This window comes from Helicoverpa armigera, chromosome 10, assembly GCF_030705265.1.
Source record: "Helicoverpa armigera isolate CAAS_96S chromosome 10, ASM3070526v1, whole genome shotgun sequence".
Classification (NCBI taxonomy): domain Eukaryota; kingdom Metazoa; phylum Arthropoda; class Insecta; order Lepidoptera; family Noctuidae; genus Helicoverpa; species Helicoverpa armigera.
This window is the reverse complement of record NC_087129.1, coordinates 9308925-9330986: the sequence shown is the minus strand read 5'-3', so window position 1 is coordinate 9330986 and position 22062 is coordinate 9308925. Positions and strand designations below refer to the sequence as shown.

At 39.5% G+C, this 22062-nt stretch overlaps 1 protein-coding gene across 1 annotated transcript in view; it reads right to left on the bottom strand.

Annotated features, from left to right (window-relative positions):
• LOC110377413 (uncharacterized) overlaps nt 1-22062 on the bottom strand; it is a 67663-nt gene that overhangs the window by 8102 nt on the left and 37499 nt on the right. Inside the window, exons 4-5 of the mRNA XM_021336303.3 lie at nt 9683-9768; nt 8741-8848 (exon numbers count right to left, since the gene is read on the bottom strand). Coding sequence (XP_021191978.3) covers nt 8741-8848; nt 9683-9768 — 194 coding nt within the window. The remainder of the gene's footprint in view (nt 1-8740; nt 8849-9682; nt 9769-22062) is intronic.

The window sequence follows — 22062 nt, the reverse complement described above, 5'->3', positions numbered from 1 at the left end:
TTTTATAACAGTTACCAATAGTTACCTAATTGATTTGAAATAGCAATTGTAGCTTATGCTGGCGTCATCGTTAAACATGGTATTACATGAGAAAAAGGTATACACATTTTTTTGAAGCATAACTTTTTGGAACTTATTTTATTGGTTCACCTTGATAGGTAAACTTAAGAAATTTCTAATAATAAATAAGAAAATTTCTAAAAATGTAAAATAAGAAAATTCTTAAAGTTATTCAACTTGTAAATACATTAAAGGAGTTGCACAAATAATCACATATGTATGAAAAACGATTCTAACTTAAATTGCTTGTCGCAAACACGTCTTGTTTCGATAACTGAGCGTTCGCGAGTTTTTCCCATTGACTGATAGATTGCAAGCAAAGCAAACTTCTAGAGTTTTCTATTTCCTCAGCTGCTATTGGAAAGCAATATAATTTACACGGAGTAAATTTGTATTGCTTGGTAAAGGATTGTATGGAATATCTGCTCGATTTTAGTGCTAACTTAGAAATAAGAAAATCCTGGTTGGTATGTCTATCAAAGCGTAATGAATCCCACAAAAGCCTCTCTACTCGTTCATCAACATACTAGTACATAGGCGTTATGGGAGACCTATATTAAGTTTGGGCCAACAGAACATAATCTGTTCAATATAAAAAAAAAACCGTATTCAATACTACATATTCTTAAAATCTCGGAATCTGACAAATACTGCACTGAAAATCACATCAAAATCGTTTCAGCAAAATGTAAGATGATCGCGGATAAAGAAAGGTCAAACTCAGAACCTCCTTTTTCAATCAATTAAAACTTCACTTATTCAAAACTACTACACGCGCACGCAAAAAACACTCTTACATAACTCAAAAATCTTCAAACCATTAATCATCAAAATACAAGAAGAATAGCACCATTCCATAGAGTTCAAATTTAATTAACAATGACCGTTAGCAATAAGGCAGGATACCGGCTGATGCGACGATTAATGAGGCTGCAACAAGGTCGATGTTCGCGCTCGAGCAAGCAACGTGTTGCTGTATCAAGGTTCCATAGCTAATTGTGTTTAAGATTTTATTAAGAGCTGACAGGTTTCAGGATGTTAAGTTTTTATTTTTTATAGATACTCCTTTTGATAATATATTTTTTGTTTATTGGTTCATTAATAACGTTAACATTTTTCGAGTTACAAAGAATTGGCGTGTGTGACAGTCATTTATAGATGAAAACTGCCAGCCTTACTTATAAACGTGAATAAAATATAAGTAATACTTAAGGGCTGTTTAAGAAAATTCTTACTTATAAACGTTGCTTAAGCATGTCTTAATTAACATTTAATTACTACTTAAGACTTTAAGTAGTGATTAGTTAAAATGTTGCTTAGAAGGTGATTAGAGATTTTATAAGTAAGGGGGTTCATGTGTAAATATAAATTAAATTAAACTTAAATAAATCCACTTCATTCCAGTAAAAAAAAATCACACATACATGACAATAGGTTTAGAAGTCTTAGAAGGCTTTACATAAATGTTATCAATATTATACTCATTTCCTCCGTGATTGTTGCAGCAGTGTGTAAAATATCAGTAGAAAGAACCATTTTTTTTCGCAGAAACACCACTATTAGCAATAAAAATTCCGACACAGTCAGTTATAATTTATCACCCATTTATTTAAACCATTCTGATCCAGATCCGACCTAACTGTTGAACTGTTTTAACAAGAAGATCGGAACTAACTTTGAGATCAGAGTCATTATACCCGTTAATTAAGAGACGAATCGAGAGCCTGCACTAGACTTTAAGTAAACTGGAGGCTTGAACAAACTAAAAACTGTGCTTAGCACTTGCTGGCACTTTGTTACGGAAAGGCTAAAGTTCTAAAGTAATTGAGATATTAGATGAACGGTGTTAAAGGATGGTTCTTGAAAGAAGTGCATATTGATCTTTAAAGTTAAAGCACGATAAACTAGGCCAGCAATTTTCGTTAAACTTTTTGAAGTATTTCAGAGATAATTAATTAATTACTTGAATATTCAACACCTTATCTACATTTTGTGTGTACAAGGCACGGATGATTTGGCTTTGTATTTATTTATATTATAGCCTAGTACCTATTCGCCTTAGAAAGTAGACTAACCAACATTCTACAGTCTTCCTTGAAAATATATTGAAAAATTAATGGCTTTAATTTAGAGCGTTCACAAATAGGCCACACTCAAACAGTAACTTCAAATTGTTTTTCACTACATGATCCAGTTTTTCCATACAGAACGGGAATACCATTCCCTTCCATACCAATGCATGAGCAGAATAAAACCTTTTTGAATGGCTGTCACTGTCAAAATAAAGGATTAAAAGGTAAAAAGGAAGGACTGGTTATCTATTGTCAGGTGACCGGTGCTTTGAACAAAGGATATTCGAAGCAGGCTTTTGTACGTATTTTATGACAAAACATGTTTGGTATTGCGGAGCGAAAATTGAGTTGTATCATAAGTTTTGTGTGTCATGTAGGCTGAACAGAATCCTTATTTTCGTGAAAATAGGTAACCTGCAGGAAGAAATGACAATAAAAAAAGGGAAAAATCTAAAGTAATATAATAAAGAGAAAACTTTTCTTTGTTTGTTTGTACCCTAAAGGCTCCGGAACTACAGAACTAATTTGAAAAATACTTTCACGCTGAAAAACAAAGGCTATATTTTATTCCGGTACGGGCAGTTGTTACCACGAGAAGCGGGTGACACCGCGGAAAAATGGCTAGTTTAGTACATGATAAAATATTTCGATCTTTCAACTTCAGGCAAGAAAACCTTTACTTAAAAGTAAGTTTTAGAAACCTCACGAAAGTCAGTATTCTTGGAGACAATATGTTAATTAAGGCTTATATTCTAGAACCAGGTACGGCTTCATTCATGACATCAACTCTAATTAAACCAATATTTTAGTCGAAACTAATGTAAAATGTGTTCCACAGAAACGCGAATAAATTGGACACTAACTAAATATACAGGCTGTTTTAGTTGTAACAGAATGTTAATTAGTGTTGGTTTACTAGTAAAACATTAAGAATGTTTACTGTGGAAATAGGTTTCATTTCTAAATAGTTTTCCACTTGTAGTTATTGCGTAAAATCTTTGCTAAGAAAATGAGTAACTGCTCAGTTTTTAGGCATGTCAAACATGGACTTGATGCTATAGACTCCCAATCCCCCTCCACTTAGGCGAGGTCGGAGTGCCGCTGGGCCTTTTTAGTGGGTATACCGGGGAGTCCCACATACTCCTCTCCCGTCGTGCGTAATATCATTTTTAGCCAAACATTAAAAGACTTTCCAAAATCAACATGACATCAATTGCTTATTTTAGCGACCACCTTGTAAGTCGCGTGAAGTCATCACGAGTCAAAACTTCGCAAAAAAAAAGCCGCAACATATCACATACACACCCACTCTTATATTAAACCACCTTGAAAGACAAACAAACATTACCACAAGAAGCTTGCCAGCAAATAACTACGGACCTCATTTAGTGTAGTACAAACAAAGGACAAATTATATGTATTTGCATGAACCAACCGTTTACTTAGCGGGATTGGACGAGCGTTTGTAATGCGGTAGAATTGATTAATTGGAATGGCGACTTTATTCTCGACTTCGTGAGGTTGGTATACGTTAAACTAGTTTGCCACATGTGGCCATGCTATCTATCTTAGTATTTGATCCTTGATGGCTATGGATAGAATATTGATAGGAGTTCTTAGTGAAAATTTGCAATCTGCCCAAGCTTTTTTCCAAGTGTCTTGAGGTCAGCTTTTAATCGAATCGGATGCAGCTAGTACCAGTGTTTTACACGACTCGGCTGCTTGGGTAACTGGATATCGTTTGGTTATACTGATTGTTACGTTTTGGCTAATGACTAATGCGTTTTTTTTATTTTTTTATTCGTTTTCTTTCCTTTCAACAATGACAATACTTCACATTTATTTGCATAGAATATTTAATATTCATACCGACATTCTCATACATAAAGATTTACTGAACAGATCTATCTTGAATTCCTTCATAGCAGCTGACTCAAGACTCCAAGCACTAGCTTCTTAAAATTAGATTCAACTAATCAACTCAAAGCTCAAGAGTCTTTCCTTGACTTACATTCCATATACCTACAAAGTTTGCTAAGTAAGTATGTACAGTAAATAGAAAAACGTTAGAACTACACGTGCTCAAATTCAACCTTGTGGAGACAATAGTAGGATTGTGATGTACAAATTGTTGCATTCCCGGTCCTTTGTTCGCTAGTTTGTGAACAACGAGGTACCTACGATGTATTCTGCCGTTGATTGCTGCCTACAGCACTGAATGTATTACTGTGTGCTAGGATGTGGTTCAAAGGTCGTAGTGATCGGAATTTGTCATAATGTAAGGGGAATATTCTCGGAATTGACGATGATGATGTTAGAGGCATATTGTTACTCCGGCAGCATTAGTAGTATTAGTGTACCTACGTATTTAAAATGCTATCTGAATACGATACTTACTTATAGGTATTGAAAATCACTATAAAAATTGTGCTTTTTAGGTTTAGTATATACTCTAAAGTCTTACTGAAATGGTGCCTCTATCCTACTAAATGAGTATAATACATGTGTAACGTTTGTATGGTTAGATATGTATTTGCATGTCCGTTCCTCAATCACGCTTTGACGGATGAACGAAACGAGCTGAGCTTTTGGCACATGCATTGAGTTCCAACTTAAAAACATATGATATTGTAAATCCATGGATATCTTTGTAAGATTGTTTCCTATTACATAAAACAAAGTTCAAATTTTTTTAGCTAATCTTGATTCCCAGTTTAGAGAAACAAGGTCACAATAATCCAGAATTTAGTTCAATTGAGCATTTTGCATTTCAATCGCATAAGCGTGGTATTGAATACAGATATCACTTTGCAGAATATACGAGCATGATATAAAATCATTATTGCTTAGTGCTCGCGCTATATTGCCTGGGCTAGGTGACGTCACAAATGTGTTATTGCTCAAGAACTTTTATGGAAGGAAATGCATGCAGAAATTTGTTCTTAATATGAGATGTGCAATATAGGGGGCGGAGCGCGGTGGGGCCAGACAACAGGCGCAGACTGCGCCGGCTGAGAGCCAGATCCTGGCCCTAGTCCGTCAGGAGATGGCGGCCTTCCAGGCTCGCTTCTCAGTCCTGGAGGGCAGGGTCCTGCGCCCCCTCGCGTCGAAGCCCCAGCGGCCCAAAGGGCCTCCTATGCGGCCGCGGTTGCAGCGGCACCCCCACCCAGAAGGGGACCGCCGAGCAAGCCCCCTGTCGCGGCGCCGAACGGACCGACCAGGAGGGCGCCCGCTCAGCCAAAGCCCAAGACCGCAAGGGCGGTCCAGGCGCAGAGGCCCCCGGTGCCACCGTCAGCACCGGCTCCGTCGTCGGCACCAGTGGCGAAACGCCCTCCAAAGCCGACACCGTCTGCGGCCCCTACCTCTTCTGCCACTGAGTCTGAGTGGCAGGTGGTGGGGAAAAGAAAAAAACGGAGGGCGGCCAAAGCGGCCAAAGAAGGCCCAGAAACGGCGGCGCAGGGGAGCGAGCCGCCGCGGCGCTCCGCGCCCCAAAACCGCGGCTGTAGTAGTCACACTACAGCCGGACGCGGTCAAAAGGGGCGTGTCGTACCGCGACGTGCTCGCCCAAGCAAAGGAGGCGGTGAACCTGCAGGAGCTGGGTATCGCCTCCGGCCTCCGGCTCAGGGTGACCGCAACGGGCGCCCGAATGCTGGAGGTCCCAGGAGCGGCCAGTGGGCCCGCCGCAGACGCTCTAGCCGAGAGGCTTAGGGCGTCCATAAGTGCGGACGACGCCCGAGTCTCCAGGCCCCACAAGTGCGCGGATCTGCGCATCATGGGCCTGGACGACTCAGCTACTGCGGAGGAGGTAGTGGCCGCCGTCGCTAGGACGGGTGGGTGCTCCGCCGACGAAGTCAAGGCGGGCACCATACGTCCCGACTTCAGGGCACGTGCACCATCACGGTGAGCTGCCCGTGACGGCGGCCAAAAACATTGTTGACGGCCGAAGATTGCTGGTCGGCTGGGTGTCGGCGCAGGTTAAGCTGCTTGACCCCAGACCGCTGAGGTGCTTCCGATGCCACGTCGGGCATCATGTGGGAGTCCGTTGCACCTCGGAGGTCGACCGCAGCGCCCTCTGTTTCCGCTGCGGTCAGCCCGGTCACAAGGCCGTGGAATGCAGCGCCACGCCGCACTGCTCTGCATGTGCGGCTGCTGGCAAGCCGGCCGAACACCGGGCGGGGAGCAAGACCTGTGCCCCACCCGCCAAGCCGAGTAAGGGCAAGGGTCGGCCGTCCGTCGTTGCCACCGCCGTCACCTCCGCAGTGGCCACCACCGCAGCTCCTGCGGCCGCCGCCGCCCCCAACGCTGCCGCCGCTGTCGCCGTCGCCACTGCTGCTGCCGCAGCGCCCGTCCTTGGGCCTCAAGAGGAGGAAGACGTGATGGAGTGCTAGCCTGGCTCCACTACGCTTCCTCCAGGCGAACATCAACCACTGCGCCCGTGCCCAGGATCTGTTGCTCCAAAGCATGGCGCAGTGGTCGATCAACATCGCCGTGGTCGCTGAGCCGTACTTTGTCCTTCCCAGGGATGACTGGGTTAAGGACCTTAGCGGCTCAGTGACCACGGCGATGTTGATCGACCACTGCGCCACCTTCAGGCTCCCAAGTCATGGTGGGGGGGGCTACCATCGGCGTCGAGAGGGCGATGAAGTACCTGGGACTCGTCCTCGACGGCCGGTGGAGCTTCGTCGAGCACTTCCGACGTTTGGGCCCCAAACTGGAGAAGGCAGGTGCTGCATTCAAGCGGCTCCTGCCCAACCTGGGAGGCCCAAACGCCCCCTGCCGTAAACTCTACGCGGGGGTCATGCGGTCCATGGCCCTTTACGGGGCCCCGGTATGGGCACGTTCGGCACGGCCGCGGGCTGTGCACTACCTGAACGTGCCCCAAAGGGTGATAGCCATTAGGCTAATCCGGGGGTACCGCACGATCTCCCGCGAAGCAGCTGGCCTACTCGCTGGACTGCCACCGTGGGATCTGGAGGCAAGGGTCTTCTTGCGCCTGTACGACTGGCGCGAGGAGGCTCAGCGCCGGGGAGAAACCCCGTTGCCGCGGCAAGTTGTCGCGCAGCGGGCGGAGCTCCGGCGCGATCTCATGGTGGCCTGGAGGGAGCGACTATCGCAACCCAGTGCAGGGCACGCCACCATCGTGGCGGTAAGTCCCCTCTTTGAGGAGTGGCTCGGGAGGAGTCACGGCGCCCTCACGTACCGCATGACGCAGGTCCTCACCGGACACGGTTGTTTCGGGAGGTACCTGCACCGCATCGGTCGTGAGGAGGCGCCCGGGTGTCACCATTGTGCGGACAGCCCCGAGGACACGGTGGACCACACAGTCCAGGTGTGCCCCGCATGGAAGGGCACCGCCGGGTCCTCGTCGAGGCTTTGGGCGGCGGCGACCTCGCGTCCGGCCCTGGTTCAGGCCATGGTCCGGGGCGAGGGAATGGGATGCCGTCGCCTCCTTCTGCGAAGCGGTCATGCTCGAGAAGGAGGAGGCGGAACGCCAGAGAGTCCGCACCTCTCATCCCGGCCGCCGCGCTGGACCAGGTAGACACCATGGGCGCCGGGTGTCGCGAGATGACTCCCGGCCACCGTAGGCGTGGGTCTGTGGGCGGTGAGTTCGGGTGGCTCATCGTCCCTCTGTCTTCCTAGACGACAGACCCGTGTCGACGGCGCGCGTTGTTCCACGCGCTCCTCAAAGAGACGTCAGCAACCCCAGCGGGGCCCAGCAGGGCCAAGGCCTGCCGGGGCTGCGGGTTGTTCGAAAGAGATACCGCGGCCCTGGTACATAAAAGGCCTATGACGGAACACGACGATTTTAGTCAGTAAGAGTCTGACACTCCCTCACCGCTGCTAACCCACAGCGGGAGGGTCATTGATGATTTTACGTCGATAAAAAAAAAGATGTGCAATATGAGTTTGTAAATGGTGAAGTACTTATGCGTGGGTTGATAGTTCCTTGAAGATGTGTGTATTATATTAGTATTTATTGACTGTGGTGGAAAGCTTATAAATTAAAGTTACAGAAATTTATACAATATTCAACCATCTTTTCAATTGCTACATTCCTTTAAAATTATCATAAAATATCAGTGAGAATCCACCCATTTACACTCATATGAATACTCTTTGATATGAGATAACCTTGACCTTTGAATGAACCCCAGTAATTAACAGCCCTAACACATGTTGATATTCAACATGTTCTCGGTACATTAACATTGGAGGTAACATGATTTAAATAAATAGGTATACTACGCATCTTAGGCTTAGTTTTCAGCAGTGTGTAAACAAAATAATGTTTCTTCTGGTCTACTCGCTCTAACAAACAGTAGGTAATATTGCGTGTGAATATTTCTAAACATTTTGGTGGATTATCGCCATTATACCTGTTCTGTACCTACTTGAGAAGAGGTCAGTCTGTTCATTAATAAATCAGTCGTTTAAAAATATAGTACCTAGGTATGCATTGAAATGCAAAAAAAAATAGAAGAAGTGAGTGCACTGTCTTGAAAAAGAAAGATGGGCTTAGTTTTGGTCACCGCCGTAGTCGTGAGAGCTGGCACTTTCAAAACACATCAAATAAAATAATATTATTGTAAATAATATAAAACGCTTACCTTGTTAACATGATCTCTAAGAATATTGGAATAAACCATGGCCATGGCTTCTAACGCCATGAAAGTCATGCAGCCGACCACCCACGGCACTAGAAATGCCACGTTTTCCTGCAAATATACCGATTTATTAATAAATAATATCACACGTGTATGATACGAAGGGTTACGTAGAATATTTCTATTAATAGTTTACTATAATGCTGCTTAGAAATGTGTAACCACTTCTACGACCCTTATTGTTTAATGTATGGAAAAGGCTTCAAACTGGTAGGTAACACCAAATGAACACAAAATAATAAGCATTTGAAAAAAGCAACAATAGTTGCACCGGCTTCTAGGACAGTATCTAGGCCCTATACAATTATTGTTGGGTTTTTAATATCTGTACATATCATAAGGATGTTGAAATATATTAGGTATATTAGAAAATTTGCAAATAACTTCAATGTCTATTGTTAGTTAGATAAAAGCACAACCCAGAACGACAACCCTTTCCATTAAAATTAGCAATAACAAAACAAAATGCTATCCTCCATAATTCGTGCTAACAATCTTATAAAAACCCACGGAGCAATATTGCTTGGTACAAAAATACATTTATTTCCCGTTTTACGAGAGCTAGCGTCTTCAAACTGTTATTTTAGGCGGACGCATAAAATAATGTAATAGAATGTCGCTAAGGTCGAAATAGAAATGGTTTTGATTACACTTATTTTGTTAAGGAACCCCGGATTGTTTCGGGTCCAAATGTATATCAAGGGCTTTTATTTATACAAGTTATTGTTGGGAAGGGTAACAAAACTTAGAGATTCACGGTTATGTAAATTGAGGGTCATATGAAATTAGCATCTTTATACATTGGAGATATTATGACCCTTTGAATTTCGACGACCATGAAACTTATCATGATAATATGTAGGACTAAGTATTAAGTATACTCACTTTATAAATTCCATAGAAGAGGAATATGCTGAGGACTATCATAAACATCTGTGTTCCTATTATTGCAAAATATGCTATCTGTACACCTGAAACAAACAGAAATCCAGTTTAATAAGGCAATAAATGTGATAAATAGTGTGAAGTGTGATATTATTATCGGGACACCTTTCGCACACGTTCGGTTAACCCCGTGGCAAACTATTGTCATAGTATTGTTTAATCGATTTTCTTGAAAACTATAGTAGATCAGAATCAAAAAATATTCACAAAAGTGTATTTTTTTCAATATCCTGTACACCAAATGGCTTAGCATATCAACAGTTATCAAATAAATCACGCATGTAGGTATTTTTAGCTTTTTTGTCAAAACATTTTACGTCCTAAACGTTAAAAACATTTTCGGAGTTTGAAACAATATTTATGACGTTATGAATATTTCCAAAACATTAACTTTGGGCAGATGCTGCCGTTTATATCACTTTGCTTCCATAAAATGTGGATTTTCATTATACTTCATATCGTTCTATGTTATTTAGTTAACTTCCATAAACGAAGAAAAAAACTTATTCTATACTTTATGTTACGGATATTATGTACTTTATTCTTATTTCAAAAGTTTTCTTTCAACAATTGATTATGGCTTTTGTCATCTTAGAAACAATACAATATGACAAAGACGAATCTCACAAAAATATTAACATTTTCATCATCTTTTGTCACAGCAACATATTCGCACATAAAAACCCTTTTGCACCTATACCTTTTCCCCAAATAATTCTCACACTCTAAAATGGGCCACCTAAGGTCCCAATAGCCCAAATACATAGACAGATGGCAGTCCTAAACATGATGGATGAAGAAATATATTCCGACCCACCTGGTGAAGGGACAAACGAATTGATGCATGACTACCCCTTAAGGGTAAAGGGAAAGGGTAACCTTTCTTTTCGAAATCCCAAAGATGAATAGATGAGTACATTTCTGTAGGTGCATTGTGTAAAAATAGCGTGGATACACGCGAAAAACATGTGTTGAATTGAAAATGGTATTTTTCTGGATGAAAAGGCATGGCTGTTTTGACGTTATAAATTATATCTATAAATATTCAAATGTATGTCCCTATCTGGTAATAGTTTCAAACTATCTTGTTCTTGAATCTGAAGGTCTAGGCAACCTTGTGAGGTACGATCAGCGCAAATAGATAGTCGCGGTTATTTAGTTCCAACTGGGGAACCAAGTAACTTGGTTATTGTGGCATTCGATTTGCAATTCCATTTAGATACCAAAATATAGGATAGTAAGTTCTAGGACATGTCTTAAACAATCTTATTTAGCCTTGAAGATGTAACTTACCTGACCGAATAAGCTAGAATCCTCAGTGGGGACATTATAACCAATTGTTGCCCATAAAACATTAGACGGTAGACATTGAGGCCTTTGATTAACCTAATCGTTTCAGCTATCTAGAGGTATAAATTATCTTTCATAGTTGAAGCTGCTTTCAAGTTATGGTTTTACATTTACTAGTCATGGCTGATTTTATATGGCGATCATATACTAAATTGTACACTCACCAGAACTGCATCAAGGCAAATACAATCGGTCCAATATTTCCAGCCGTAAAACTGGAGTTCCAATAAAAATGCAGTCCATGTTTCAGATACATATTGCTTGGTTAGTTTGCCAGAAATATCTGGTACATTTCATGCGGGATAATTTGCATAATCAGAGTTGTTTGCGCTATCAGCTGGCGAATGCATCGCTGACTCGGGAAGTGCCTTGGACGCGATTCAAAATTTGCGCCCAGACTTCATAAAAATATATTTACTGGATCTTTTTAATAACCTTAAGTTATACCTCTCGGTATTTCGTGTTACCTAACTTGGGGTAGTGAAACTTTGCCAAGGTTTCATAGGAACGTGACTTAGTATGTTCATGAGACATAATATAGGTAAAATCTAGGTACGACAGAAGGTTAGATTACGTTAGATGCTCCATAGTAACAACCGTTAACACGGAAAATTGAATAAATTACAAGAAGGATAAAAACAATTGAAAGAGAATGAGTTTTATTACGAAACATCTGCCTATAAAATTCAATATTGAATGTTCAAACGATTGCCTAAACACCCCGATCATCAAAACGTTCAAAATAAATTCAAATAGCCACTGTAGAAACAGACACTTATAGTCTATAACCTCGAAGAGCCCCAAAGAGTTCAAAGCAATCGCGTTGCCTACAATCGTCACGTAATCGATTGAAGTGAACAAACAAATCTGGCCAAAATCGATTACATCGATATACCCAAGGGTGTTTGCTCGATACTACTAGAATCCTGAAAACCGGTGCTGTGAATTGGAATCCAATTCTAGTTCACTATAACTCAATAGGAATAATGGGAGCATGTCAAGGAAGGCGATGAAGATACGATGCTTTGTTCCGATAAAAACGCTGCCGTCTGTGAATGGCTTTTGTGAAATAGAAAATGCATAATTTTATTAAATTAATAGCCGTTCCAGATTGAAATGGAAAACAGCGCATTTAAATTAACTGCGTTTTATAAAGATGTAAGCAAAAATACGAAATGATATGAAGGGTATTAAGAAATTTTCCAATATAGTAAACAGTATGGTCCGATGGTTTTTAAATGAGGCATAAGAGAAAGAAAAGTTTCCTTCATACATCGTTGTTTGCGTTATACTAAATCGAATCAATATCTTAAAGTATCTATACACTCAATAACTACAATAAATAAGCCTTGAAAATACATTCTGCTATATACAAGTATATTATTTTTAAGTACATTTCTAAGAACAATTCTTTTCATAAAGAAATAAAGAGACTATAACGAGTACCTCATCCGCGAATCGAGGACGTGATTCAGTAGAAAAACTTTTTCAGTCGACGTCGCTACCAATTGGTATAAGTGTCTATTTCTGAGGCAGGGAAAGTCTTGAAACTAGTTGAAAAATATACAGTAGTTATTATTTTAAGATAGGGAATTATGCAAGTTTTCAATAGAAGGTAACTACGTCTAACTATGCTAATAGTAACCGGCTGAAAAGTGGGTTGCTTTGAACGTATTAATCTCAGGAAATACTGAACTGATTTGAAAAATTCTTTGAGTGTTCGATAGCTCACTTTGAGTTCCACATGTTCACACGTGGATGATGTAGTTGGCGAAAGCTGTTAATAAATACATATAAGTTTTGAAGAACATAAAAGAAGACTAAATTTTAAATCTCCCTTTTGATATAGCAAATCTATTATATATCTATTCATAGGTTTTCTATTAGCAAGAGCCGATTTAAGAAATATCGATGGATAGTGATCACTGAAAGCTACAACAGATGCTTTTATTGTTCAGAATATCGACTACAGTACTCAACTTCTTACACAAAGCTATCTATTTCTGTACTTCAACATTTAATATCCTTTAAGAAAAAAAGTCGATTGTCTCCCAAGGGAGTTTTATTCGTCAATCTTTTACAATCCATCTTGGCATCCAATCCCCTCCGATGTTCGTAAAGGACTCAATCATTCGGATTGATACATAGTTCGTCTCTTCTTATATTTTTATTATTTTGTGTTCAGCTTCCACCGATCGACTGCCAATCATGCGTCAATCACGATTTGTTATTCCCGAATATGGTTTATGCTTTTTTGTAAAGAAATTGAAGGGAAGTTATTTGATTTCGTGTGGAATTATGTTGTCTTTTTCAAGAAAATCTTTATAAGTAAATTTTGTACTGTGTATTTTTTTTGTACGTTTACTGAAATCTACTTTATTATGGTATAACTGATGCAATTAAATAGTTACTAGGAGATAATAAATTGGGTTAACAATCTAATAGCACGAAATGCATAATTATCTGCTTATCTAAATTATTAGATAATTACAATTTAACATAGTCGTTATACATAAACGTGTACATGATATATTCGAAGTTATAGTATAACGAGATCACTGAATACGTGCATATTTTTTACTAGACTAGAGTTTATTATTTTAACTGAAGAAGTAGAAGAAAGTTCAGTCGGCTCAAGACGTTAAACTAAACTGTCCCCACCGCCTTTTATAACTGGAATATTTCACATAATCCACTTACACCGTCGCGCAAAACGAGCGTAAAGTTATGACATAAAAACTTTATGCAAGTTAGTTTTCCTTGAAGATATTAAAATTAAAACGAAGTCAAAGTAACACCCAACGAAGTCTTGGAATATAAAATTAAAAATAGAAGCCTTGAAGCATACTGAGCAGTAAAATATTAGCTTGAAAGTGAGGACTGCGGTCCTAATCCATACTGGGTCGGTCGTTAGTCTTAAAGTTAAGGAATTTCATGAATATTGTTATCATAAAAGACAAAGAAAATGTCATCGTTAATGTTCTTTCAACTGCAAATTGTGTAGCAAAGTTTATTCCAAAAATAAATATCTCTTTTGTCGAGACAGTAGCGTATCTCAAATCCAAACAAACTTCATAAACACTAAGATTAGAAGACCCCTTCACAAACATTCAAATAAACTCAAAACGCACCGACAATAACCAACTTAGCTACTACATCAATCTAGCCAAAATTCACCTTCAGGTCCCAAAAATACCTATCTCCCAAACTTCAGACTTCTAAGAGAACGGCAATATTATTCAGAGAAACATCTTGATTAAACAATGAACCGTCGAAGTTACGAACACCTATTGTTCCTCACCTCTAGATTTCTAATTAAAAAGTGACAAACATTAACGAGGGTCGACGTTGGGTAAACTAGACGAGTACACAATGCGAAATAATACTTTCGAGGGCGTTTGAAGTGACCTGTTAACAGTCCTTGAACATAGGTGTTGAAACCTACATTTTGTGGTTGGCGCACGTGGTTAGCGTTAACCATTGTTATAAGTTTCAGTTAATCTAAACGAAGGGTTGACTGATTGCATTTTTGCTTACTAAAGTGTCAAAATTCTCAAACTTATTAACAATGTCAAGAAAGATAATATTAAAGATACTCAATCCATTGCGAAAACATCACATTATTGTCGCAATTCCTTAAAAAAACTTATTAAAATTAGGTGATTAATTAAACCCGACCAGATACCTTCCTAGAACTCTGTGACAAAGTACAAAAACATTTTAAAGGCCCGTCCAAAAATAATATACACGTAAACAATCCTTATTTAAAACACGTTAACCCCACATTTGGTTCTTAAACAACGCTAGAGGTATTTGACACGCGTTCTCCATTACAACAATTGTTCACATTTCTCCGAGCGAGGCTTGATAATGAGAATTCTTCACCTTTCATTCCGCAGGTGAGGTCGGGCACTTTCTATTTGTATTTCCATTGCTGTTCACTGAATTTAATTTATTCGTATAGGTTCGTTACTTAGCTATTTTAAGATTGTAAAGGAAGCTGTTTTAACAGTTTTAAAGAAAAAAAAAGTTACAGACTCTGTGTAACATTGAGAGCCTTATTTTTGACAGTTATGCAATGCAAATGCAGGTAATGCTCAAATCTATCATTTACTTCCGTAAAGTATCGAAATGATGTCTGTTGCTTTTGTTCAGGGCCATGAATTAAATATGGTAGGTATGTGAACAGAAAACTTTTCTGCTTTTTGCTTGCATCGAATATTCTCAGATTTTACGAATATTTTTGCGGTGCTTCTCCCGTAAGTAATTCATATTTCTGCATATTATTTTCCACGTACATTTTAGAACGTGACTCAGTCAGAGTGTTCGTAGCCAAGAAATTTTAAAATCAACGTCAAATAAACAAGTGCGGGTATATATTTCGCTCATTCAGACCGAACTTGCTGAGTGCACAATATAGAGAAATTCCGACATTACTGCGAAAAATATTTTTGCAATATTTTAAGTAGTGAAAAGGCTTTCGTTGTAGAACTGTGAAGTTTTCCTAGGGAGCATGTCGTGAGACTGACGGAGTTACGAGCCGAGACGAATGACCCCACATTGTAGACTAGGGCCATTTACGGCTCCTGAATTGTTTTCGCGGATGTCCACTACGCCTTATAGTGTGATATGGGAGGATTAACATCCTTCTCGGTTTTACGGACACAATTTTGGGTCTCGAAATCCCTTTGAAATGAGTTTTTATGATATGTTGAAGCTGAGTGATTTTTTTTACGCGATTCTGTTTATTGTGTATTTTTTTTCCTATTTTCATATTTGTGAGAATGGATTTATATGCTGTCAGCTACAATGAGTAATATAGTTTAGTTAACTTTTAATCTCATTCATATGTCTTCTCACGATATACCTATCAAATAATGTGTGTTTAACCTAAACTGAGACGTGTGTTTCTAAATGAAAATTAAAATCACAATTTACTTGAAAGAAAACCTAAATTAGGGTACAGATACACCTCATTTTAGCGGCGTCTAATATCCTTATGTTTTCTAGCTAAACTACTAGTTGATCTGCTGACCTAATTGAGATGCACTAGAAGGGTTGAATATAAATGAAACCACATCTGTGATCTGTTCTAAGCTGGTTTTTTTATTACAAAAAAAATTGGTGTCTTATGCATCTGCTGGTAACGAAACCATAGCGCGCATTTAAATGCGACAACGCCATCTATCGAGCCATGAGACAACTCCGTTACAATAATATTTTTGAACTTCTAAAATTATAAATATTGATCATGAACATACCGCCCACCAAGGACATTTAGTGCCGGAATGTCCTTTACAATTTGAACTTATTGCTAACAACTTATATCTAAGCTTAAGAGTAACATAATTTCATTAAACAAGTTCTTTGATTTTATTTGATCTAAATCACATGTAAAGGTTGAAACTTAAATTCATAAAAAAAAACAATACGGAAAATTTTATCTTAATAACTAAGTGCTAACAATGTAAAGTAAAAAAAAACAATGTGTATAATCTTAAACAGTTCATCCATGTGTATATAAAAAAGAAAACAGTGTATATAGCTTAAAATTAACAGCAAGTTCATGCATGTGTATACAAAAAAAGAAAACAGTGTATATAGCTTAAAATTAACAGCAAATTCATGCATGTGTATATAAAAAAACTGTGTATATATCTTAAAATTAACAGCATGACTACTTATTAAATTTAATTAATTAGTCTACTATCGGTAAAATACATAGCTTGTTGGTTGGCCTTTTTATGGTTGTTGTATTTGTACGTAACGTGACTACGCGGGTGAGGTTATTATTACCAGGGTGTTTCTGTACTACTCTGCCCAGTAACCAACGGCTTGGAGGTAAATCGTCCTCTTTAATTAAAACAATGTCTCCCAACTTAGGTTCCGGAACCTGTAACGACCACTTGTATCTATTCATGAGATTCGATAAATACTCATGTGACCATCTTCTCCAAAACGATTGCAACATCCTTTGAACGTATTGCCAACGCGTTAAATAATTTACGTTTGAACTTTCATAATTTTTATCTGGAACGTTAATTAGTGGTTCTCCTATAAGAAAATGACCGGGAGTTAAAGGTAGTGGTTCACCAGGGTCGCTAAAGTTGAGTACGCTTATTGGCCGTGAGTTGAGGCAAGCTTCAACTTGGTTGAGGAACGTAGACATTTCCTCGTATGTGAGAGTGGACTCACCGATAACCCTTTTAAGGTGGAACTTTGTAGATTTTACACCCGCTTCCCAAAGACCACCGAAATTGGGAGCATGAGGCGGGATAAAATGCCACTCTGTATTATTTGCTTCCAAATGTTCTGCTATTGCTGGCTGAATTGAAGCTAACTGCTGTAACTCTCTAGAAGCACCTACAAAATTGGTGCCGTTATCGCTCCATAATTTAGCACAGTGACCTCTACGAGACACAAATCGTCTAAATGCCGCCAAAAATGCCTGCGTGGTCATGTCACTGACTACCTCTAAGTGAATAGCTCGCGTGGTCATGCAAACAAATAGGGAAATGTAGCCCTTATAGGCCCGATGCCCACGCCCCTTACTTGTTCTGATGCTAATGGGCCCCGCATAGTCCACGCCACTATGCAAGAATGGTCTGGCTGGAATACAACGAACCGACGGTAGATCTCCCATTAGTTGATTTTTAACGTTAGCCCTCTGTTTTGCACAAGTAACGCATTTACGCACGTATTGTTGAATCAGAGATCTAGCACCTATTATCCAATAAGCGGACCTTAAAAAGTTTGCCATTAATTGAGGACCACCATGCAGAGTCTTTTCGTGAGCATCTGCAACTATAAGATGAGTCAGATGATGAGAATGTGGTAGAACTATGGGGTGTTTTACTTGCTCCGCTAGCTCTGACTTTTCGACTCGTCCTCGAATTCTAATGATACCCATTTTATCAAGAAAAGGGCAAAGTGATTTTAATTTACTTGATTTTATCGTTAAATAACCTTTCTCTTTTAATTGTGTATACTCAGTTGAGAATGTTTCTATTTGAACTTTTTTTATACAAGTTTGTAATGCTGCTTCTATTTCGTGAACTGTTAAATACTTTGTACCGTGCTTGTCCTTTTTTAAAAATCTTCTGCAATAGGCGACTACTCTAACTAATTTACTTAAACTAGAATATTTATCTAAATCTAACTTATCAGTAACTACAGCGGTATGTACTTTTATTTGTTCTAACTCCGTTTTTAATTCCTTTGGCCTTTTGTATTCAACTAAATTGTTTTTCAGGAATGGCGGACCAGAAAACCATAATTTGCTTTCTACTAACGAACTGGGGTTTAGCCCCCTGGAAGCGCAGTCGGCTGGATTCTCTTTGGTTGACACATGAAACCATTGAGTTGAACTAATATTGCCCAATATCTCCGAGGTCCTGTTCGCAACAAACGTCTTCCATCTGCTAGGGTGACTGCTTAGCCACGATAGCACTACTGTAGAGTCCGTCCATGCAAAGACCTTGTCCTTTGAAATATTTAAAACCTCTGTTGCTTCTGTCAGAAGTTTTGACAAAAGTACTGCGCCACAAAGCTCCAATCTAGGAATGCTGACCTGCTTGATGGGCGCTACTCTTGTTTTAGCCACCAACAATGAGACGTGAATTTCTCCCGCTAAATTAATAGTTCTCAGGTAAACTACGGCTGCGTATGCTGCTTTCGAGGCGTCACTAAAGCCGTGTATCTCGATATTATCATCCCCAGTTGTACGGATCCAACGAGGTACCTGAACCCTTTTGAGTAGTGACAACTCTTCGCGGTAAGTACGCCACTTGGTTACTAAGCTATCATTCAATTGCTCATCCCAATTCACACCGGTGAGCCATAGTTCCTGTATAAATATCTTTGCCAATACCACACTAGGAGCTAACCATCCTAGTGGGTCGAATAAACGAGCTATGTCTGATATGATAGATCTTTTTGTTACAGGTGAACTTGACAGCGGAGAAAGGGTTACCGAGTATTGAAAACAATCTTCACGGCGGTTCCAGGTAAGACCTAAAATTTTTATAGTACTATCTAACTTAATTTCTATATCCTTACTTTCTAATTTACTTTCTAACCTTTCCTTTCTACCCTTATTTTCCTCAGTTTCTATGTTTGTTTGACCTATTTCGTGTACTACTTTATTTATATTTATTGAACTTATTTTATCTAATAATTCTTGATCGTTGCTATTCCATTTTTGTAATCGAAATCCACCTTTTCCTAACAATTCATTTAACTGTTTACATACTTCTACACCCTCTTCGAGGCTGTTACATCCTACCATTAAATCATCCATATAAAAACAATGTAATACTCTTTCAGTTGCAAGAGGATATTTGTCTCCTTCGTCGTAGGCAACCTGGTGTAGTGATCTGACTGCTTGGTATGGCGCCGAAGCAGTACCAAAAGTTACTGTAATCAGCTCATAATCTCTAATAGGTTTTTCAGGACTGTCGCGCCAGAGTATTCTCTGAAAAATGGCGTCTTCGTCCGCTATTCTGACCTGGCGATACATTTTGATTATGTCCGCTACAATACCAATCCTGTGTACTCGCCATTTCATCACAGTATGTCTCAAATCAGCTTGCAAGGTTGGTCCCACCATAAGAGTATCGTTGAGTGAAATTCCGTTTTTGTTTTTCTCAGAGGCGTTGAAAACAACACGAACCTTTGTCGTGGTTTTATCCTCCCTAATTACTGCGTGATGGGGTAAATACACCGCGTTGTTTTTATTACTATCTCCTTCTTTTACAGCTCTCATGTGTCCTAACTGTAAATATTCATTTATTACTTGTGTATATTGTTCTTTTAATTCTGTGTTCTTATTCAGTCTCTTCTCCAAGGATTTAAATCTTATTTCAGCGATGTCCCGTGAATTTCCGCCCTTACATGCTGGATCTTGGTCTCGAAATGGTAATCGTACAATGTATCTTCCTGTATCATCTCTCTTTGTAGTTTTAATATATAAATCTTCACATTTCTGTTCTTCTGGAGTAAGGATTTTCTTTGTACTAATCATTTCTTCTATTTCCCAAAACTGTTTCAATAGATTTTCTTCATTAAACTGAGCACAGTGCACGCTTATGTTTTTAGAATGGTGTTCTGAATAATCACTATCTAAACTGACTACACCAGAAAGGACCCATCCTAAAGAGGTGTTCTGCACTATCAAACTACCTGAAGGACCCTTTACTATGCCTTCCTTTACAATATCGCAGTAAGCGTCCGCACCTAACAGAACGTCAATTCTATTGGGCGTGTTACAATACGGATCAGCGAGAGACATACCTTTGATATTAATCCATTCCAATGAACTGGGATTAATACTTCGCTCAGGTAAATACGAAGTAATCTTGCTTAAAACATATGCCTTTACTGTAAGTTGAAACTCGTGATCTACCGTGGATTTAATGGTTAGATTTACCATATGTTTAGAAATGGTTGATCTGTCATTTCCCAAACCAGACACAACGCCATGGACCGGAATTTTCTTTAATCGAAGCAGTTGTACAGTAGCTTCAGTTATGAAACAAGCCTGAGAGCCCTGATCTAGCAAGGCTCGAACTATTTGTACTTCGCCTATACTGGACTCAGCTTTTACTAACGCAGTGGCTAATAAAACTTGTCTGACTTTAGGAATTCTGCCTGTAGAAAAGCAGGCCACAATATTATCACTGGTCGAAGAACTAGCGATATCGATAGCCGCCTTTGTTGGAGCATTTTGGCCATCAGCTTCTGAGTTTGGTTCTCTGTTCAGATGCAACAAAGAGTGGTGGCGCTTTTTGCAAACTCTGCAGCAGGTCTGCTTCTTACAGTCATATACTGTATGGTTTCCGCCTAAACAATTAAAACAAATTTTGTTTTTTGCTACAAACTCGCGCCTATTCTCTAAAGGTTGTTTTGCAAATTGTTTACAGAAGCATAGCTTATGCGGTTCTGTGCAATATTCGCAGCGTATATTGGAAGACTTTGTGACTAGCATTGCCTTTGAACTATGAAATGCGTGTGAACTGTTATTGCCCTGGTGAGTCACAGCCTTCTTTGGTTCTATACACTCTAAAGCGCGAAACCGACTTTCAATAAATAGCTTGAACTGTTCAAAGGTGGGCAACTCGTTGCTGGAGTCGTTGGAAATACTTAACTCCCACTGTTTGCGAGTTTCAGTATCTAATTTAAACGTCACTATATGAATAATGATAACGTCCCACGTACTCACGTCAATATTCAAATTTTTTAACGCATTTAAACAATCATTTGTGGTATCTAATAACTCCTTTAATGAAGAAGCTGATTCTATATTTAAGCGTTTTTGGCCGAACAACCTTTTCAATATACAATTGGTTAAATACTTTTTATTGGCATAGCGCTTCTCTAAAAGAGACCAACATTCGCTATAATTGGCATCTGTTATCGGAGTATGCCTAATCAACTGCTCGGCTTCACCAGTAAGGTGGCCTTTAAGATAATGCAGTTTTTGTACATTATCCAAAGATGTGTTATTATGTACCAAAGAAATGAACAAATCGTGAAAAGTTGTCCATTCATTGTACTTTCCAGAGAAAGTTGGTCTAGACACACGGCAGTGTGTCCGCCAAGTTCGAGCAAAAAAAGCGACACACCGGCCGTGGGTTATATTACACGAACCATTTCGGGCCAAATTCGACCCCCCTGTAACTCAAAATCTATTTTATTTACGCGTTTCAAATTTCTAGTATCTGTTGAGACTCCCTCACTTATCTAAAATACAAAATTTCATTAATATACCTATTGTAGGTCTTGAGATATTGACGTCAGAAAATCGCTATTTTTACTATACACTCACTGACTGACTGACTGACTGACTGACTCACTCATCAAAAACCTAGACCACTTCCAATGGTCGTATTGACTTGAAATTTGGCATGGAGGTAGGTCTTTATGTCAAGGTAAAGGGAAAAATCTGAAAATGGCCAAGCGTGAGTCGGTTT